Source organism: Lissotriton vulgaris, chromosome 7 (genome assembly GCF_964263255.1).
Source record: "Lissotriton vulgaris chromosome 7, aLisVul1.2, whole genome shotgun sequence".
NCBI lineage: Eukaryota > Metazoa > Chordata > Amphibia > Caudata > Salamandridae > Lissotriton > Lissotriton vulgaris.
The window spans coordinates 548,603,602-548,622,127 of record NC_141695.1 but is presented as its reverse complement, the minus strand read 5'-3'; the positions used below and the strand labels follow the sequence as shown (position 1 = coordinate 548,622,127).

The following is an 18,526-nucleotide window of genomic DNA, read 5'->3' as shown; positions in this document are numbered from 1 at the left end:
ACTGATTGGAATTTTTTCATTATGATCTCAAATCATTTATGATCTCAAATCATTTATTAAGGTTCACTTTATTATGGTTTGAAGTGCTGCAAAAATATTTTATCCACCGTCTCCAAGTTATGCCTAACTGCTTATGAACCAAGCTACCAGAGGGTTGAGAGCAGGTTAATTTGGGTTTGCTTCTATTTCACCCCGACAAGAATTATAATTGTTGCTTGAGTAGGGTTTCACCCCCTCCCCCCCAACCAATAACCCAGTTTTGGACAGTAACTCTTTCATCAAAAAAGCATGAAGTGCAGATGGACACTCACAAACGAAGGAATTTTAATGCATTTAGACTGCACACATTGGGTCAATAGCTAGGCCTAGCAAGACCATGAAGATGAAGTTGGTTATCTTTTAGAACTTTAATTAAATGAAACTCTAGATTGCCTAAACACAAAGAGAATTCACAATGTGTTGGTGGCAAAGTGCCTAACAATATGCCTTTGTGAGATTCAATGTGCACGTCAAGAGTGCTTGCTGATCACATGCATAGCGTAGCATTGGCATCTCAACATAAAGTATGCTTTGTGCTTGCATACTCCATGTTCGGGCTCTGCTCTCACTCAGGCCTTCATTTCTGGCATCTTAGCACTGTGCAAGGTGGTGCGCAGCTGCCACCAGTCTCATTAATATTCCAGAGGTTAGCCAGATTCTGATTCGAGCATACAGCATTGTTTGGTCACCATTGTTAGTAGCTGCCTCACTGGGAACAAGAAAAGATGTAACAGTGGCCCAAACAGTTCCATTTCAATACAGCTTAATATCTGAAAATAATCCATGTTTCGACCCCTATTCATTTGAGCAGATCAGATCGGCTCTTCATCCTGACAGTGTAGCAACCTATATTTTTAAGCAGTAGTTCTTCTTTATATACATTTTCACTTTCAACAAGTTCACTCGTCCCATCACTATTGTGTGAAAGCTCCTTCAATTTCAGGTAATGTTTATGTCTATGTAATTTTAGAGTGCCTGTTTCTGCATTTCAGTACTCAGGGTAAGGTCTGTTACTAACTTTAATACCATATGCCAACTGCAAGTTTTTAAAAACATTTCTTCTGCAATTGCAACTGTTTTTCTATTAAGTAGGCTATATGGTATTTGAGTCTTATATTTGAAATGGTATACGAATAAACACAGAGAAATCCACTGAACTATTGTTATGATTGTATTTATATTAGCTACTAGTGGCGTCTAGAAATTGCAAAAAGTGGTGAGGCATACGTCCATATCTGCGAGTACACCTTGGAAACCCCTAGTCAGTGGTACTCATTTTATCGATCTAACCAGGATGAAATATTGACAGAGCTTACAAGGATTTGAACATGTACAATAAAGTTAAACATATTCTTTCCACTGAATACATTCCTTAGCGAGATGGGGAAGTGAAGGGAAGACAAAGACTGAACAGGTTTTTACCATTACTATACAGGCACTCACAAGAGGTTTGGTCTTTCTTCTTTTATCATATAGGGCGCTGCAATCATGATTCATGGCTGGAGGCCGCTTCACGCCTAAGCCCCAGCTGTGACACTTCGCTTGCACTGACATGAAGCCTGACATGATCAGATCACAATAAGCATTTTGTCCCATCAGGTGTACTAAATAAACAAGCATCTGCAATGAGTTAGGTCTCGAATTTACGTGAGTTTGAGCTATTGGAATTGTAAATGACAATACCTTTTATTTATGTTTAGTTTTTTAAAAAACATAAATAAAAGGCATTCTCATTTACAATGGCAATAGCTTAAACTTTTGCAAATGCGAGACCTATTCCATTCCAAATGCTTGAAGGCAACGCTGAGTTGCCCCCTTCTGTCTCCCTTGGCCCCTGAAGAGCTCTCCATTTGCTAGGAGTTAAATAAACAAGCTGATACTCACAACTGTGCAGGAGAGACCCTACTGCCATCCTGCAGTGAGAGACTCATTATAGTGCTTTCAGACTAAAGAAGACATACCGTCTAATAACTGAAGTAAAAGGGCAAGTCCTCATGGGAGGTTACAAATTAAGACAAGGCGGTACTAAGGAGGCACTAACAAGCCTAATAATGAATCAGAAGCCAGAATGTACGAAGGACAATGACACCAGCCAATGACAAATATGGGCGGAGAGTGGGCGGGCTTCAAGTACATACTTCAATACAGCACGCCTTGCAGAGCAGCGCATGCGCTGCCAAGGCTAGACCTAAAAACTGAAAGTGGATACATTGTGGCTGTAGAGAACAATAAGTATGCAGTATCTCACATTCTTCTCAACTCTGCCATTTCATCACAGGGAGGAGTATGGTTAATGATGCTTCCTAATTCCACCCCACCCAATCACAAAAGAAGAAAGGGTAGGAGCATTTTTCTTGACTGAATCTACCAAACACTAACTTCACTAATTTGTTCAAATTCATAATCACTACACAGAACTCTACCTGGCTGGAATCTGCCTAGGGGGAGATTTTAATGCCAAAATTCATAATGGAAGCTAACCGCAACTTACCAGCCTAGTAACATGCTTACCTGTAATAGGGGGATCGAACCGGCAAATTATCTATGCACACACAACCTCGTGGATGTAATGGAGACTGTTACGGACCCTGAATGCGTTAAGCATAATACACCTACATATAGAGGAAGGGGTAGCGCTTCTACTATAGATTAAGTCTTCATATCACCTTCACTGGAAGACTGCCTCCTTAAAGCTGAGGTGGTCGATACCACTCACGGAGATAACAATCCTGTAAATGTAATCCGGAGACTCGCCCCAAACCAACTTTTAGTAATGAGTGTGGTGCAAGACACCTGTCCACCTCTACCGACAACCTTAGATTAGCCTGGCAGGGTATCGATAACGCAGCTTTACTGGGCATGGTGGTTAAAGCACACTCGGATCTCATAGATATCTGTTTGACTTTTAAAGAACATAATATAGATGTAGTTGGTGCCTTTACGCAACTGTGCGAGGGCATTAAACATATGCTCTCAAGGCCCATTAAAGAAACACACTTAGGCCCCAGATGGTTTGATAGCGCATGCTCTACAGCAAATAAAGATCTTAGAAGGGCAATCGCAAAAATCCCCAGGGTCCAGATGGCCATTAAACTGTGCAGACAGCGTTATGGGGGTGCCATTAAACAAAGAAAACTCGACTTAGTCAAAGAACACTGGGATAAATTAGCATGTGCTGCCACATTAAAAGATGGGAAAGGCTTCTGGCAGGCTGCTAAAGCCATGAGATCTATAGGTCACTCGCTGTCTCCCATCTGTTGTAACATCAGTAGTGAGTCATGGGAGAATCATTTCTCCAAGATTTATCTAGCTCCAGCCCAACAAACAGCTCTGAACGCGAATCCGGAAGCTACCGGGGTCCAGATAACCCTCATTGAAGTAGAGGATGCAATACATCAGAGTGTGGGCAATAAGGCGCCAGGCCCAGATGGTTTGCCAATTGATCTCATTAAACATCAACCTGAATTTTGGGCGCCTATTTTATTAAATGTTTTTAACAATTTATCAGCCTCACTAATCCCAGAAACGTAGTCTACCAGCTGATGCTTTAAAAAGGGGGACCGCTCTTATCCAAGCTGTTATAGACCAATTTTCCTGATAGACAATACACTAAAAATCTCAGGGAGGATCCTATTCAACAAGATCGGTGTATGGGCCGAGGAGGGTCACATCCTCCATCCATGCCAGTTGGGATTTAGGAGCAAAGTTTGCACTGTGGAACAGTGCCTTAATCTCAACCTGATCATAGGAAAATACACAATAGCTAAAAGATCTCTTATTTTCCTGGCATTCATGGATCTAACCTCGGCCTTTGATTTTGTTAACCGGTCTCGGCTTTGGTCTATCCTCTTAAAATATGGCCTGGATGAGGATTTAGTCAACTTTTTAGCCTATTTACATAAAGACCTACATGCCAGGGTGCGGATTGGGAAGGGCGGCGAGGTATCGAAGGCCATCGGAGTTGGGCTAGGGGTCAAGCAGGGCTGTGTCCTGGCCCCTCTGCTTTTTATTCTTTATATCAACAATTTGAGCGGATCATTGGTAACACTCACCTTTGATGTTCCCATTATTAATGGCAACACACTCCTGGCCCCTCTCTACGCTGATGACGCGGTTTTAATGGCACGCACCCCAAATGCCCTACGCTTATTAGTGAGGGGTTTTGTTGATTTTATGGCAAGCTTGGACCTTTGTACTAATTTTAAGAAATCGTCTTTAATGGCGTGCGGATCGAAAAAGTACCTAAATAACACCATTGCCTTGGGTTCAGATTGTTTACAGAGCACTAGCACTTTTCCTTACTTGGGACTGGTTTTTGCAGGGAATGGCCTACGGGCGGAGCATTTAGCACACTGTGGTAAAAAGTTTTCTAGAGCGATTAACAGCATACTTGGATTGCCCCAGCCTGGAAAGACACAAGTTGTTTCTGCTATTTCTAAAATGTTTAAATTACAATGCATCCCCACGGCAACCTATGGAGCAGAAGTTTGGGGTTTTAGGCAGTGTGACAGCATGCAAAGTGAAGAAAACAGATTTTTTATCGAAAAATATTGGGTGCTTCTATTTCTACTTCACAGTACGCCTGCCACAGTGTTTTGAAAATCCCCTATATAGAAGATTATATCAAAGCCTGCCCGGTTTATTCTGGCTCACGGTTTGGAAGAACCCCGCGGCACAGCTAACTAGGGAAATAATTAAAGATTATCTCAGCTGCGATAAAGGAAAGGATATACACTTGCTCGCTGCTGTTAGGAAGAGTCTGGCCAGTGTAACTCTTGAGCAGTTATTTTTAAACCCAACCGACTCAGATGGCATAAGTAAAAAAAGCCTAATGAAGGCACTTTACGCAACATACAGCAAAACTAGACATGAAACAGAGGCCCAAAAACCCTTTGGGGTTTGACTCCAAACTCGACCAACTCCCCTGCCCTTGCAATGCTCAACAAGGACACACTTTTTATTCTTCTGCAGTTTTTATTTAAAATATACAAAACAGTTTTTAATACCATTTCTTAAGACCATCCCGATGATTAATTATAAGGTAGCATATGGGCACATCATCTCTTTGGAAGATGAGGAGATAACATTTAGAGTAGGATCTTTTCTGAAAGTGGCAATACGTGCCCTCCAATCCATGTGTACCCACTGATCCTTACCTCTTGTAAAACTCATTTGTATATATTACTGATAGCCCCTGTCGAGTTCTTTATACAGTATTTGTATATATGACGAAATTGCCGTTTTTTGTCTTATCTAAAAAATGTGATTCTGTATTTGTGCTTTTATGGGTATTTATGGTATCCGAATAAAGATTTTGAATTGAATTGAAGGATAATCAGGCTTCTTAAGCCTGAGCTGAAGAGTGAAACACCCAAGGCCAATTCCTACAGTGTCGGCAGAGAATGAGGAGGAGGACTGGGAAACGACGTCACCTGGGATCTGAGGCAATATGAGGGTTGTATGTACATAAAACCCATTTACTCCACAGCCCACAGTTGTTACAGTACAATCAAAGATTTGCCTCAAATATGCTGCAAATTTAGTTAGAATAGTGAATTAACTTAGTCCTAAAATGTGTTGGAGGTGAGTTTGGCTGGAAGTAAGAATAAAATACAGGTTGAAATATTTACAGGGAGAGATTTATGTAAATCTGAGATTTTGAAAATCTATATTTTGAAGTCTATGCTTTTGCAAAAGGTGTTTTGCCGACTAGGTTTTCCAGTTTCCACAGACTTTCTGAATTCTAATTGTGAATAGATTCATGGAGCGAGTTTGAAATGGGAGTGGCCAGGACAGAAAAGACATAGGCATGTGGGCTGGTGGATTAGGAGTAGTGAATGGCTAATTGTTGAATGGGCAGACAACACAGAGAAACCAGTGCAGGGTAGATGTGCTCTTCAACCATAATTGAATAATAGCCATGTATGGGCTGCAGCTTACACTCTGAGATTCTAGACCAATCTCAAAATGGCCGAAATAGATGCACTACTAATTAAGGTGCCTTTGGGGAGCTGAAACATTGATAATTAACTTGAGGCCTGTAAGAGTCTTAACTTGTGGCAGCATGAGATTTCCCTCTCAGGCGCTTTTTGAATGAATGGGTCAGGGCCTGTCCACAGGTAGATGGCCATAAACCACTTTCATGGAACCAGAAGATTATCTTCGCTTTGCTTCCGTTCACTTTTTAACCCCTTGTAGCACATCGTGGAAAATGTCAGTCACATATGCCTGAAAATTGGAAATTGCAGCAGCCATATGAGACCAATTAAGATGCAAATTTTGGTGATGTTGGCTTTCATGTAATACCTACAGAGAATGCACCAGACCTTTGGTACCTATGACACTGGCCTTGCTACTTGCGGTCTCAGCGGGTGGGATTGCAATGAGCAAAGAGAAACTAATTCAGAGACAGGAAGTAATTAAGGCTCAATAAACACTGTTCACATTTTGACATTTTCACTTCTTCCTTCCCTTCTAAACCCTGAGCAGCAAACAGGCAAGGACGAAAGGTCACACTAGAAAGCAATGCTGTGATATCAGTGGGTGCCAAGACCGGGTGATGCAATCTTCTGCTGTAGCCCCCGAGTACAAGGAGGTCCAATTTCTCTTAAAACTGGTGAGACATTTTTAGACGTGCTAAATATATTTTCAGCAATATAAGATGTCTCTTCTTTCCTGATCATTTTTAGGTCGAGCCTAGAGGCAGCGTGCATGCTCTGCGAGGCATGCTGTATTGGAGTATGCACTTGAAGCCACGCCCACTCCCCGCCCATATTTGTCATTGGCTGGTATCATTGTCCTTCGTAAATACTGGCTTCTAATTCGTAAATTGGCTTGTTAGAACCTCCTTAGTACTTCCTTGTCTTCATTTGTAACCTCCCATTGAGACTGGCCCTTTTACTTCGGTTGTTACAGGGTACGTGTTATTTAGTCTGTAAGCACTATTTTGTTTATTGAGTTTCTCTTACTGCAGGCAGGCCATGCGCTGCTTCAGTTGGAACAGCTTCTGTTTTGTTACGCAGCACGGCCGCGCTTCATCTTACCTTACGTGTTTTAAATTAACAACATGGGCGCACGCCTTTTCCTTACGGGCACCTACTTTCAATAACCCAGGCGCCCACTTTCAGTCCCATGGGCGCCCACTTTCAGTCCCATGGGCGCCCGCTTTTAATCACATAGGCGCCCGCTTTTAATCCCATGGGAGCCTGCTTTTCTTTAAAACGGGCGCCCGCTCTTACTTTAACACAGGCACCCGGCTTTATCTCAATCCCCCACCCACCCTGTCACTGCTTGATCTCGCTCTGTCGCTCGTGTCCGTTTCTCCCCCCTCTCACCACCGAGACCTAAAGCCCCGCCTCCTCCGCCAGACTGTCTACATTGCATCTATCCTTGCTTGTTATGACATGGCGTTGAGTAACTTTAGTGCTGCTAGGAGGAACTACTCATCACCCATTCCAAGCCACTCCCTCCCCCATCACACACGTAAACATCTTTTCCGTATACAAAAGCTAAGATTGCTGTTGCTTTAACTGAATCATCAGTGACTGTAGTGTAGCGTTCTAGTTTACGCACGTCACGTTGACGTGACGTGTGGCGGCCATGTTGGCGCCGGATGCGCGCGCATCCAGTAGCGCGCCGAGAATTGCACGGAGCAGAGCGCCGGCCGGCGCTCCTCGGAATTAATAACCTTGTACTTAAATAAACAAGAGTTCCACAATACTTACCTGCTGTATGTCATTATTAAACAACATTACAGTGGCGACGAGATCGGGAGGCACAACCAGACGACCACGAAGAGAAAAAGAAAACGTCGGACCCCCACGTGGCAGCCACAAGGAACAGACGGACCCAGACACGGTCACCTGGCCCACCCAGACACGGGCAAGGTCTACCTGGCACAGCCCAGCCGATTAGACGAAGCACCAGGACACGGCAGGACATACCCGAGGTACGGTGAATCCGAGGAGCGTGGCAGTGCCACAGCTAATCACAGTAGCGGCGAATAGGCCAGAGTGGCAGCGCAATCACCCCACAGTCAATAGGACACACGCACTACGTCCCTGAGAATCCACGCCAAGGGGGTGCAGCGCTGGCTACCAAAGAGGAGGAGGTGGGGGACCAGCACCAAGAGTCCCCAGGGAGATACGCACACAGGGTTCAAGGACAGCACCCCAGGCAGCCCCACCGGCAAAGGCACCGACATAACAGTCACCAGGGAAGTGAAGATGAGCACACCGGCGGGGTATGCGATAGCACCTGTGCAATTCCTGCCGAAACCCAGAGAACCACTGATGAAGTGGGAGGACTGGAAAGAATACATAGATAATTTCATAGGGGTCCTGGAGGATGAAAATGAAGAAAAGTTCACCCCCCAAAGAAAGAAACGTATTCTGTTGCTGAATCTAGGTCCAGAGGGACTCAGAATCTACAAGAGTCTGGTGCCGAAAAAGAGAGAAGACACCGACGACGAAGTGTATGCACATGCAGTGGAAGACCTAGATGAACGTTATCGTCCCACCATCTGCGTCTCAGTGGACAGATATAATTTCCAGCAAAGGAAACAAAAGGCGGGAGAAACTATTGAAGAATATGTAGCGGCCCTGAGGAAACTGGCGGCCACGTGCAAATACGCACTGTGGGAAGACGAGTTCATCAAAGATCAGATTGTCATGCACACCACAAGCGCAAATGTACAAGACAAGCTGTGGGCGAGCGGCGACACCACACTCAAAGATGTGTTGGTCATTGTAAAGAGGGCGGAACTCGCACGGAGGTGCGCAAATGCAACCAAGAAGGAAGTGGCCACCCCAACCATGGTGAACAGAATACAAGAAGAGGAACACCGCAAAGACCAGAGAAGCAAGCCACCAGGGACCAAAGGAACCAACAGATGGCAAGGGAAGCAGGCGAACAATGAGAGCAAGAAAACGTGCTACAGGTGCGGAAGTTGGTCCCATGAAGCACATGATAGAAGATGTCTGGCCTTCCGGGCCAAATGCCTACACTGCGGCATCATAGGCCACTACGAGAAGGTGTGTCGTAAGAAACAGCAAAAGGGAATGGTGAAATATGTCGATCAAGGTGAAGAAGACCTGGAGGAAGTCACAGAAGAAGAAGTGGTCACCGTCTTATGCATATACGACCAGGTACTGAGCGTGGATGGGAAGAGGTCAACCAAACCTGTCCTAGACATGTCCATGGGCGGCATCACCATCACAGTGGTGGCAGACACCGGATCTCCATTTACCATTGTACAACGGGCAGTGTGGGAAGTAGAGTTCCAACCCAAGTTGGGCCCAGAATTGGAGAAATTAGACATTCGGCCGGTCACCTACATTGGTGATCGCATTCCCATGTTGGGATTCCGACGCCTGTTTGAGTTTAGAGGCCGATCGGCGTGGTGCAAACTATACGTTGCGGAAAAAGGACCCTCCGTCCTAGGATGGCTAGACCAGGGCGACCTGGAAATAAAACTAGACCCAGGAGGGAAGGAACAAATTCTACTTACAGAACAGGAGGAATGGCCGGACATGAACAAATGGAAGGAGAACTACCCGAAGGTGTTCGGAGGCACAGTGGGGAGAATGGAGAAATTCCAACACAAGATCGTGCTCAAGGAAGGAGCCATCCCAGTAGCCCACAAAGTGAGAAACGTACCAATTGCAGTGAGAGAAGCAGTCCAGACGGAACTCCAAGAATTGGAGAGGAAGGGCATAATAGAACCAATCACCTGCGCTGAATGGCTGGCGCCCTTAGTAGTCGTAATGAAGCCCAATGGGAAGGTCAGGCTCTGTGTGGACCTGAGAGAACTGAATAAAAACATCGTAGTGGAGAAATTTCCCCTTCCCAGAATCGAGGAGATTTTGGCCAAGACCAGAGGAGTAAGGTGGTACTCCACTATTGACTTGACCTCGGCCTACCACCAAATAGCACTGCATCCGGACAGCAAAAGCCTCACATCCTTCATCACCCTGTTCGGGTGTTACCGGTTCTGTCGCATGCCATTCGGGCTGGCCTCGGCGGCTGCAGTCTTTCAGAAAATGATGCACCAACTATTCAGAGACTGCGAGGGTGTCCAGTACTTCCAGGATGACATCCTGGTGATGGGGTGTGATAGGATGGATCATGATCGGAAGTTAGAAAAAGTGCTAAAAACACTGGAAGTCAAGGGCCTTACAGCAGAATGGACAAAGTGCCTGTTGGGCCTGCAATCGGTGACGTACCTAGGCCATGAAATCGGACAACAAGGGGTCACACCAAAGGCGGAGAACGTAAAGGCCATCGCCGAAGCACCGCCCCCCCAAGAACAAGGAAGAAGTCAGGTCGTTCTTGGGAATGGCGGAGTACTATAGTAAATTCGTGGTACACTTTGCCTCAAAGACCTACAACATGAGGTTGCTGACCAGGGAGAGCACGGCGATTCAGTGGACACCGGAAGCTCAAGCAGAGTTCGAAACCATCAAAAAGGATGTCACAGGAGCCATACCGCTCAAAGGTTACGACCCACAGGGCACCACTGTGCTCACGACCGACGCCAGCGACAAAGGTCTGGGCGCTGTGCTCATGCAAGACCGAGGAAGAGGGGACATGGAGACAATCAGCTTCGCATCCAGGGCATTGACGGATACTGAAAGCAAATACAGCGTGATCGAGAAGGAGATGCTAGCGGTGGTGTGGGCCATGGCAAGGTTCCGGCAATTCCTGTGGGGTACCCGATTTCTGCTCAAGACAGACCACAAGCCGTTGGTAAAAGTATTGACATCGAGCGGACATGCCAGTGCCACACCCAGGATATCCAAAATGTCCTTAAAGTTGCTTGAGTTCAGGTACGACGTGGAATACATCCCTGGGAACCGGAACCGAGTAGCGGACTACCTGAGTAGAGCAGCTGCCATGGAGCCCGGAGAGGAAGACCCTGCAGACAGAGGGGAGATGGTAGCCCTCATAGAAGACCAGGAGAAACTAATCAGCCAACAAGAATGGACCGAAGCATATGAGGAGGATACCGACATCAAGGAAGTGAAGACGCACATCATACAAGGATGGCCAGACAAGAGAAATGTGAAAACGAGCCTTAGGCCATATTACGAAGTGAAGGAGGAACTGTCAGTAGGAGACAAGGGGATATTCATCTATAGAGGAGACAAGGTGATCCCCCCAAGGAACCTCACCAACAAGCTATTGGACTTGCTACATGAAGGCCATTTGGGCATAGGAAAACTCAAGGCCAGATCGAAACAAAATTACTGGTGGCCAGGTATGGACATAAGAGCGGAGAGGCATGTCAGGGAGTGTCCTCAATGCCAAGGAGCTGACAAAACATTGAAACCACTACGTCCAGCTCTTGGAAAGTTCGATTCTCCCTCCAATCCGTGGGAAGAGCTGTCCATAGACATTTTAGGACCTGTGCTAGATGACCAGGGCACGCAGAAGTACGTGTGCGTCCTCATAGACCGATACTCCAAGTGGCCAGAGCTGAAAGTGGGCGAGTCCATGGACACTGAGAATATCCTGAAGTTCCTGTCTGAAACTTTCACAAGGGAAGGAATCCCCAAATCCATCTTAAGCGACAATGGGCCACAGTTCACGTCGGAGAGATGGAACCAATTCATGTTAAGAAATGGCATCACCATCAGACACACGGCAATTTACCATCCAGCTGGAAATGGCCTAGTGGAGCGATTTAATAGGGTAGTGATGGGAGCCATACAAGCCGCCATATCCAGCAACAAAGACTGGGAAAAAGCGCTAGAGAACATGGTGTGGGCCTACAGAATAACCCCCACAGGCACGGGGTACAGCCCGTTTCAAATATTGAGAGGACGTGAACCCTTCACGCACGACAACAGGATCTGGAAGGAAAAGGTTGTCACCAGTGAGTGGTCCCCTGCAGTGGTACGGGCAAACCTGGAAAGAGCACAAACAATCTACACCAACCACTACAACAAACGGAGGAATGTGAAAGAGACTGGCCAGGAAAAGGGAGAGTGGGTGAGAGTAAAGCTAGCCACTCTACAAAAGAAAGGAGACAGCAAGTATAGCAAGCCCATGCAAGTCAAGGAAGTGTACGATCGAGCGGCCCTGCTGAGCGATGGTCACGTGTGGTCACAGGACCGCATGGCCCGGTGCAACAAGGTATTGAGGTGGGAACGACTTGGAACGGAAGGTGAAGACATGGATGAGTTGAACGTGGAAAGTAGGCAAAGTGGAAGTGAGCAATGTGATGGAGCAAGTGCAGCGAAGGCGCGAGAAAGTGAAGTGAGCGAGACTCAAGGAGCTGAGATGGACCAGTCGGGAGAAAACATGAACAGTGATGGAGCGGTGAGTGAAGAAATGGAAGGAACTGGAATGCAGTATCAAGGGACTCAAGAGAACACCGGTAGGGTTACCAGGAGCGGAAGGCAGGTGGTAAGGCCCTCCAGATTTCGAGACTTTGAACTGGACAACGATGTGTAAGTGACTGCTTAAGACTTTGGTAAAAGGGGGAGATATGTAGCGTTCTAGTTTACGCACGTCACGTTGACGTGACGTGTGGCGGCCATGTTGGCGCCGGATGCGCGCGCATCCAGTAGCGCGCCTAGAATTGCACGGAGCAGAGCGCCGGCCGGCGCTCCTCGGAATTAATAACCTTGTACTTAAATAAACAAGAGTTCCACAATACTTACCTGCTGTATGTCATTATTAAACAACATTACATGTAGGCGGTTACAATACTGTTGTCGAAGTGTGCATCTTATTACAATGTTATTTAAATGGTTCGAAATTCTGTATACAAGCTCAGGTGCTTGTTGCACAGTGTGCACCGTACCATGCCGCTCATGATGGGCTCTTAAGAGCACTGCAGTACTTTTCAAGGATGACCACCAGGCGGAATGTGGCTGTGAGCCATTATCATACTGTGAATACGGCAGAGCTGAGCCTACACGGGTATTTATTCATATGCACAGGACTACTGAACAGTTTAGACTGTTTCATCCTTAACACAGCTCGCACAGCATTTTGTATGTGATTTTGAGATGAGGACCAGAGTTAACCAATCCAAAGTTCTGAGAATTTAGTAACTTGAGCAAGTGTGCTTAATTACAAACAAAACAAGCATTTGCAATGCAATAGGTCTAGCAAATTTAGAAACTGTGACCTATTGGTATTGTGAATGACAATGCCTTTTATTTATGTGTTGTTTTTAAACACATAAATAAAAGGCATCGTCATTTACAATGGCAATAGCTCAAAATCTCGCAACTGCCAGACCTATTGCATTGCAAATGCTTGTTTTGAAAGAAGTAGTTTGTACTAGCAAGCTGGACAAAGAAGGTCTTTTGATAACATGCTTTCCATCAAAGCCACATTGAAGGTAGTAGTGCTTTTTAACACGAGATGGTGCTGCAATTAGCTATTTATCAGCTGTTTTGCCTTTAGATCTTTTTCAAGGCAAATGATGCTATAGGTTGAGTATAGCTTGCCATGGAGTACATGCAGTGCTCTTTAAACGTCATGGGCATTACTTAATGCATTCTGGTCAACCAGTGTTGGGATTGTCTACCGAGTACACCACATGCTTATCCCAAGAATCATTTCTATGAAGAGCTCCTGGTTAACTTTGTTCATATTTGATGCAGTGTATGATATTGGCAACCAGTATTAGTCTTAGGCACCAGAGACCTAATTGGAGCAATCTAAAACTATAGGAAAAACAGTAGGTCAAACCTTCACAAATCCACCATTATTATCTCTACATAGGTTAGACTTTGCTTTTGGTATTAAGCAGACCTGTGCAATCCATCAAAATGCAGAGTTTACAGGACAGGATTCCGAAGTGGAGATGAGAACGGTGTTTTTTGTTGTTGAGTGGAGGTCTCGCAGCTCACATAGCTGAATCTTGGCTCAAGCCTAGCAAAAAAAAAAAAAACAGTAGGGTTAAATCTGATGGAGAAATGAAGCGGGCTGGATGCTGCAAGAGAAAAAAACATTCTTTCATATCAGCTCCAATTATGTACAAGCGTCAACAAGCATTAACAAAACTAATGGGACTGACTTGCTTTAGTGTATTTATTCATTCTTGCAATGGTCAGGTACGGATTTGGTGATATGTCAGGATGGACAAGCATAAAAACAAAGTCAGGTGGGCCAATTTCCCATGAGTGACAACTTTAGCTGGTCATGGCATTTTAGCCAATAGCAAGATGCATTCTGGAACTTGTAGATTTGTAGAATCCCAACACGCAAAATGCTGTTGCCTATAAAGGAAGAACAGCCTCGTTCTGGATGTTACGTTATCTTATGTCAATTTGCAGAGCACTTTATTCACCTGTAGGGTATCAAGCAGGGGCGGATCCTTCTAACGGGTGAAGTGTTGCCCAGCCTTCTGCGAGGGCAGCAGGAAAAAACAAATAAATAAAATGCCATTGCATTTTAATTGCGGCTAGCTTGCGCTGTGTATAGCGCGGGCATGAGGGCAGGGCTAATTCCTGCAATTACAGGATGACACTGCTGCCCCTGCAGTGCGCATGTCAGATTGGCCGGCTGTCTTGAGACAGCCAGCCCACATGCGCTCTGTCGACCCAGCCCCAGGGCTGTATAACAGCCAGAAGATTGCTGAAAAAGACCCCCCGTCTCAAAATGAGCCCTGGGTCAGCCTGCTCCAACCAATCCCGGAGTTGGTCTCATGCTGAAAACAACATGAGAGCACCTCCAGGTTTAGTTGGATTTGTGCCCACTAGGTAGGAAGGAAGTCCTTTCCAGCTCGTCTTCTCCATCAACCCAGACAGAGACACAACGGATGGGACGCAGCCTTTATGGTGAGTTTTGGAGTATCGCACCACTCCATATTTTCATATGGCCAGCCACCACTGGTATCCAGGTGATTAGGGTGGTGTGAAGGTTTCTAGCCTCCGAGCATTATTTAAAGAACCAGGTCTTCAGCTTCTTGTGAAACTCCAGTAGCGAGGAGAAGACTCTTGATGTAATGTGGGGGGCTATTCCATTATTTGGGTGCGAATTTCGAGCCAACAGCACTTAATGGCTGTACATTTAGGCTGTCAATCCTTATCAGTCGGATGTATGACGTTATAACGCATGCTTTTACCACGCATGCCTATACAACGCAGTTTTAACATCGCAAACCTTTACAACGCATAGCACTTAGAGGTGCTGGATAGTGAAAAGTTTAATTTTCTATTCCAACTCCAGTTCCCGTGGACACTAGGGAAGGTGTTGGATAGAAAATTAAACTTATTCCCTATCCTAGAGCGCCCCCCAGCGCAATGCGTTGTAATGGTTTGCGTTGTAATGCCTGCGTTGTAATGGTAGTGCGTTGTAAAAGTTTCGTTGTAAAGGTTGTTCACCTTATCAGTCATGTGTTTAGAAAGCAAAAAAGAAATACTGCAGTGTTACTTATACGGTCCCCACCAGTGCTTAATGCAGTAAGTGCAATAAATGGAGCTACTGAGCTTCAAAGGTTATATTTTAGAACAGTGAGACACGTTATATTATAACCACCAGTCGGAGTCCCAGCTATACGTACATGTGTGACGTGACTCCGCTTGACTTTGTGCAACACACATTGAATCCTTTGCATTCGCTTTGCACAACCACATACTGGGGGCAAAATTTTGACTAAGGAGAACAAGAGAGTAGGTGCAAGAAAGAAAGGGAGGGAGAAAATTAGAAGTAGATAGGAAGAAGTTAAAGGAGAAGGAAATGGGGAGTATGTGTATGCGAGTGGCAGAAAGATGTGAAAAGAGTGACCGAGTACAAGAGAAATAAGAGAGAAACAGCAAGTAAAAGCAAGCGAAAAAAGATAACGATAAGAGTAAAAAACGATTTATAAACAAAGCATTATCCACAGTCACCTGGAATATTACAAAACAGCAAGCATGAGTGAAGCTGCATCCTAAGCAGTTTCTGTATTGAAATGAAAAAAATATATAATACAGGAAGAAACTGTGTAACAATTGAAAAGAACAGATTTCTTTTTTTTAACTTTATTTCATCCGGTTCGACAAGTGATTCACATTGACATTGTAAATGTTTTATGTCATATGGTACTGTAATAGGAATTGAATAATACGTACAAACTACATCAGATTATCATCACCGCCCCTGAGGCGGAAAGCCGGGGGCTCTACTTTCTTTCCTTTTTGTGGTGATACTAGCGGTAACTTTTAAAAATTGTATATATTTTAACAGTAGCGCTTTTAATTCTCACTGCGTGACCGCGCTCTCGTGTGCAAGATTTTGCTTTGCACCGAGGCACATTCCTCTCACCTTTCCTCCCGGCGTGGCCGATTAGGGGCTGACAACGCGGGGAAAAGGCGCCATCTTGGAGGGAGGAAGGGTTGGCGGTCCAGTGGCAGGACGCCTCCCGCCCTCCAGGATATTTAAGCAGGGCTGATTATCACTCTGTGTACTAGTTTACTCTCCCCTGAGGCGGAAAGCCGGGGGCTCTACTTTCTTTCCTTTTTGTGGTGATACTAGCGGTAACTTTTAAAAATTGTATATATTTTAACAGTAGCGCTTTTAATTCTCACTGCATGACCGCGCTCTCGTGTGCAAGATTTTGCTTTGCACCGAGGCACACTCCTCTCACCTTTCCTCCTGGCGTGGCCGATTAGGGGCTGACAACGCGGGGGAAAGGTGCCATCTTGGAGGGAGGAAGGGTTGGCGGTCCAGTGGCAGGACGCCTCCCACCCTCCTCTGCGGAGAATAAAATGATGAGGCCATTCCGTCCGCGCAGCGGGCGGGCGCAGCTGCGCGCCAAAGGCAAGCCCATCTGCGCCCGTCCGCGCCGGACACGGGCCTAGGGCCACTACCCCGGCTCTACTAAATGCGCCCGCTTACCAACATACTCTCACTCTGTGCTAACTGACCTTCGCCGCCAAATCAAGGAAGGATGCACGAGATATAGCCCAGACTCCACATCGTCAACTACTATATTAAGTTGCAAGCAGTGTCAGGTGTCCATTCCCCTACTAAACAAACCAGTGGGAAGTGACAACACAAATCAGACAACACAAAATTGTATAATTGCCCTTATTAATGTGTGTTCTCTGGCTAAACATAGGCAAGAAATTGCTGAAGTACTTCTAGACAGGAACCTTGATATATTGTTCCTGACAGAGACCTGGATGGATAAAGCATCGGATCCAGATCTTGTAATAGCTGTCCCAGAAGGATTTAAATCCTACAGGCTGGACAGAATTGGCAAAAGAGGAGGTGGGATAGCCATAATTGCCCGAGATACTTTCAAAATCCATACCACGGCAATTCCCACCACAGCATGTGAGGCATTTCAATTTAACATTTACCTGTCCCCCTCCTACAACTTTAGAGGCGTTCTACTATACAGACGACCAGAAACTCGGTCGGAATTTCTTACAGAAATCGCCACTATCTTAGAAGCCTCAGCAACTGATAAATCCATTACACTGTTCGGAGACTTTAATTTCCATCTTGACTGTAGCGAAGATAAAGACACCATGTCTCTAAAGTCAGAAATGGAGGTCTTCGGTCTATCACAGCTGGTGAAGGGACCTACTCACAATGCAGGACACACTTTAGACGGAATATTCACTAATCTAGAGAATCTGCTAGTGACCGACGTCCTGCCGATGACTTGGACCGACCACTACTTGGTACAGGCCATGATAAAAATTAGCAAAACCCCTTCCGTCATAACACCTGACCCCAAACAGGAAACATTTAAGGTATGGAAAGATATCAATATACCTAAATTCAGGGACGCATTAGACATCTCAAAACCCACTCTGTCCAATGACCCAGAAATCGCTGCTGAGCAATACCAAGCATGGCTGGACCAGGCTGTCAATAATTTAGTACCAGTAAAAAGGATGTCTAGGAATAGAAGCTCCCCATCAGCACCTTGGTATACTGAGGAGCTCAGAAAATTTAAACAGCAATGCAGAAATAAAGAAAGACATTGGAGGAAGAATTACGACAACGAAAGTAGAAAGACGTATAAGGAACTTTTAACTCAATACAAACACTTGATTATTGAGGCCAAGAAAAAGTACTACAGCGAGCAAATCGAAAGCGCCAAAAACTCTAATAAAAAGCTTTACGAAATAACCAAACAGCTGGCAGGATGCGTTCCTGACTTGACCCCCCCTAGCTCACAAAGTGTTTGTGACTCACTGGCATCTTTCTTCTACACCAAAGTGAATTATATTTTCTCAGCATTCAATTCTGGTGATAATCAAAACACTGAAAATACAACCACTCCACTTACAAGTAATAACCTATCTTATTTTGCAGAGGTCACCGAAAACCAAATCCAGGACATCATTAAAACCATCAAATCTGGATCTACAATGGATCCCTGTCCCCTGAACACCCTCCGCTCATTAATGGATACTGTGATTCCTGTTATAACTCAAATATGCAACTTAATGTTCCGTACAGGCGTCTTCCCTAACCCTTTAAAAAAGACCTTGCTAAAGCCTCTATTGAAAAAAACTGGCCTAGATAA

The 18,526-nt window shown here is 45.3% G+C and overlaps 1 protein-coding gene across 2 annotated transcripts in view; it reads right to left on the bottom strand.

Annotated features, from left to right (window-relative positions):
* PIK3R6 (phosphoinositide-3-kinase regulatory subunit 6) overlaps positions 1-18,526 on the bottom strand; it is a 688,429-nt gene that overhangs the window by 395,087 nt on the left and 274,816 nt on the right. For both annotated transcript variants that reach the window (XM_086930633.1, XM_086930634.1), the window contains exon 3: positions 13,810-13,929. In XM_086930633.1, coding sequence (XP_086786759.1) covers positions 13,810-13,822 — 13 coding nt within the window. In that variant the 5' untranslated portion in view covers positions 13,823-13,929. The remainder of the gene's footprint in view (positions 1-13,809; positions 13,930-18,526) is intronic.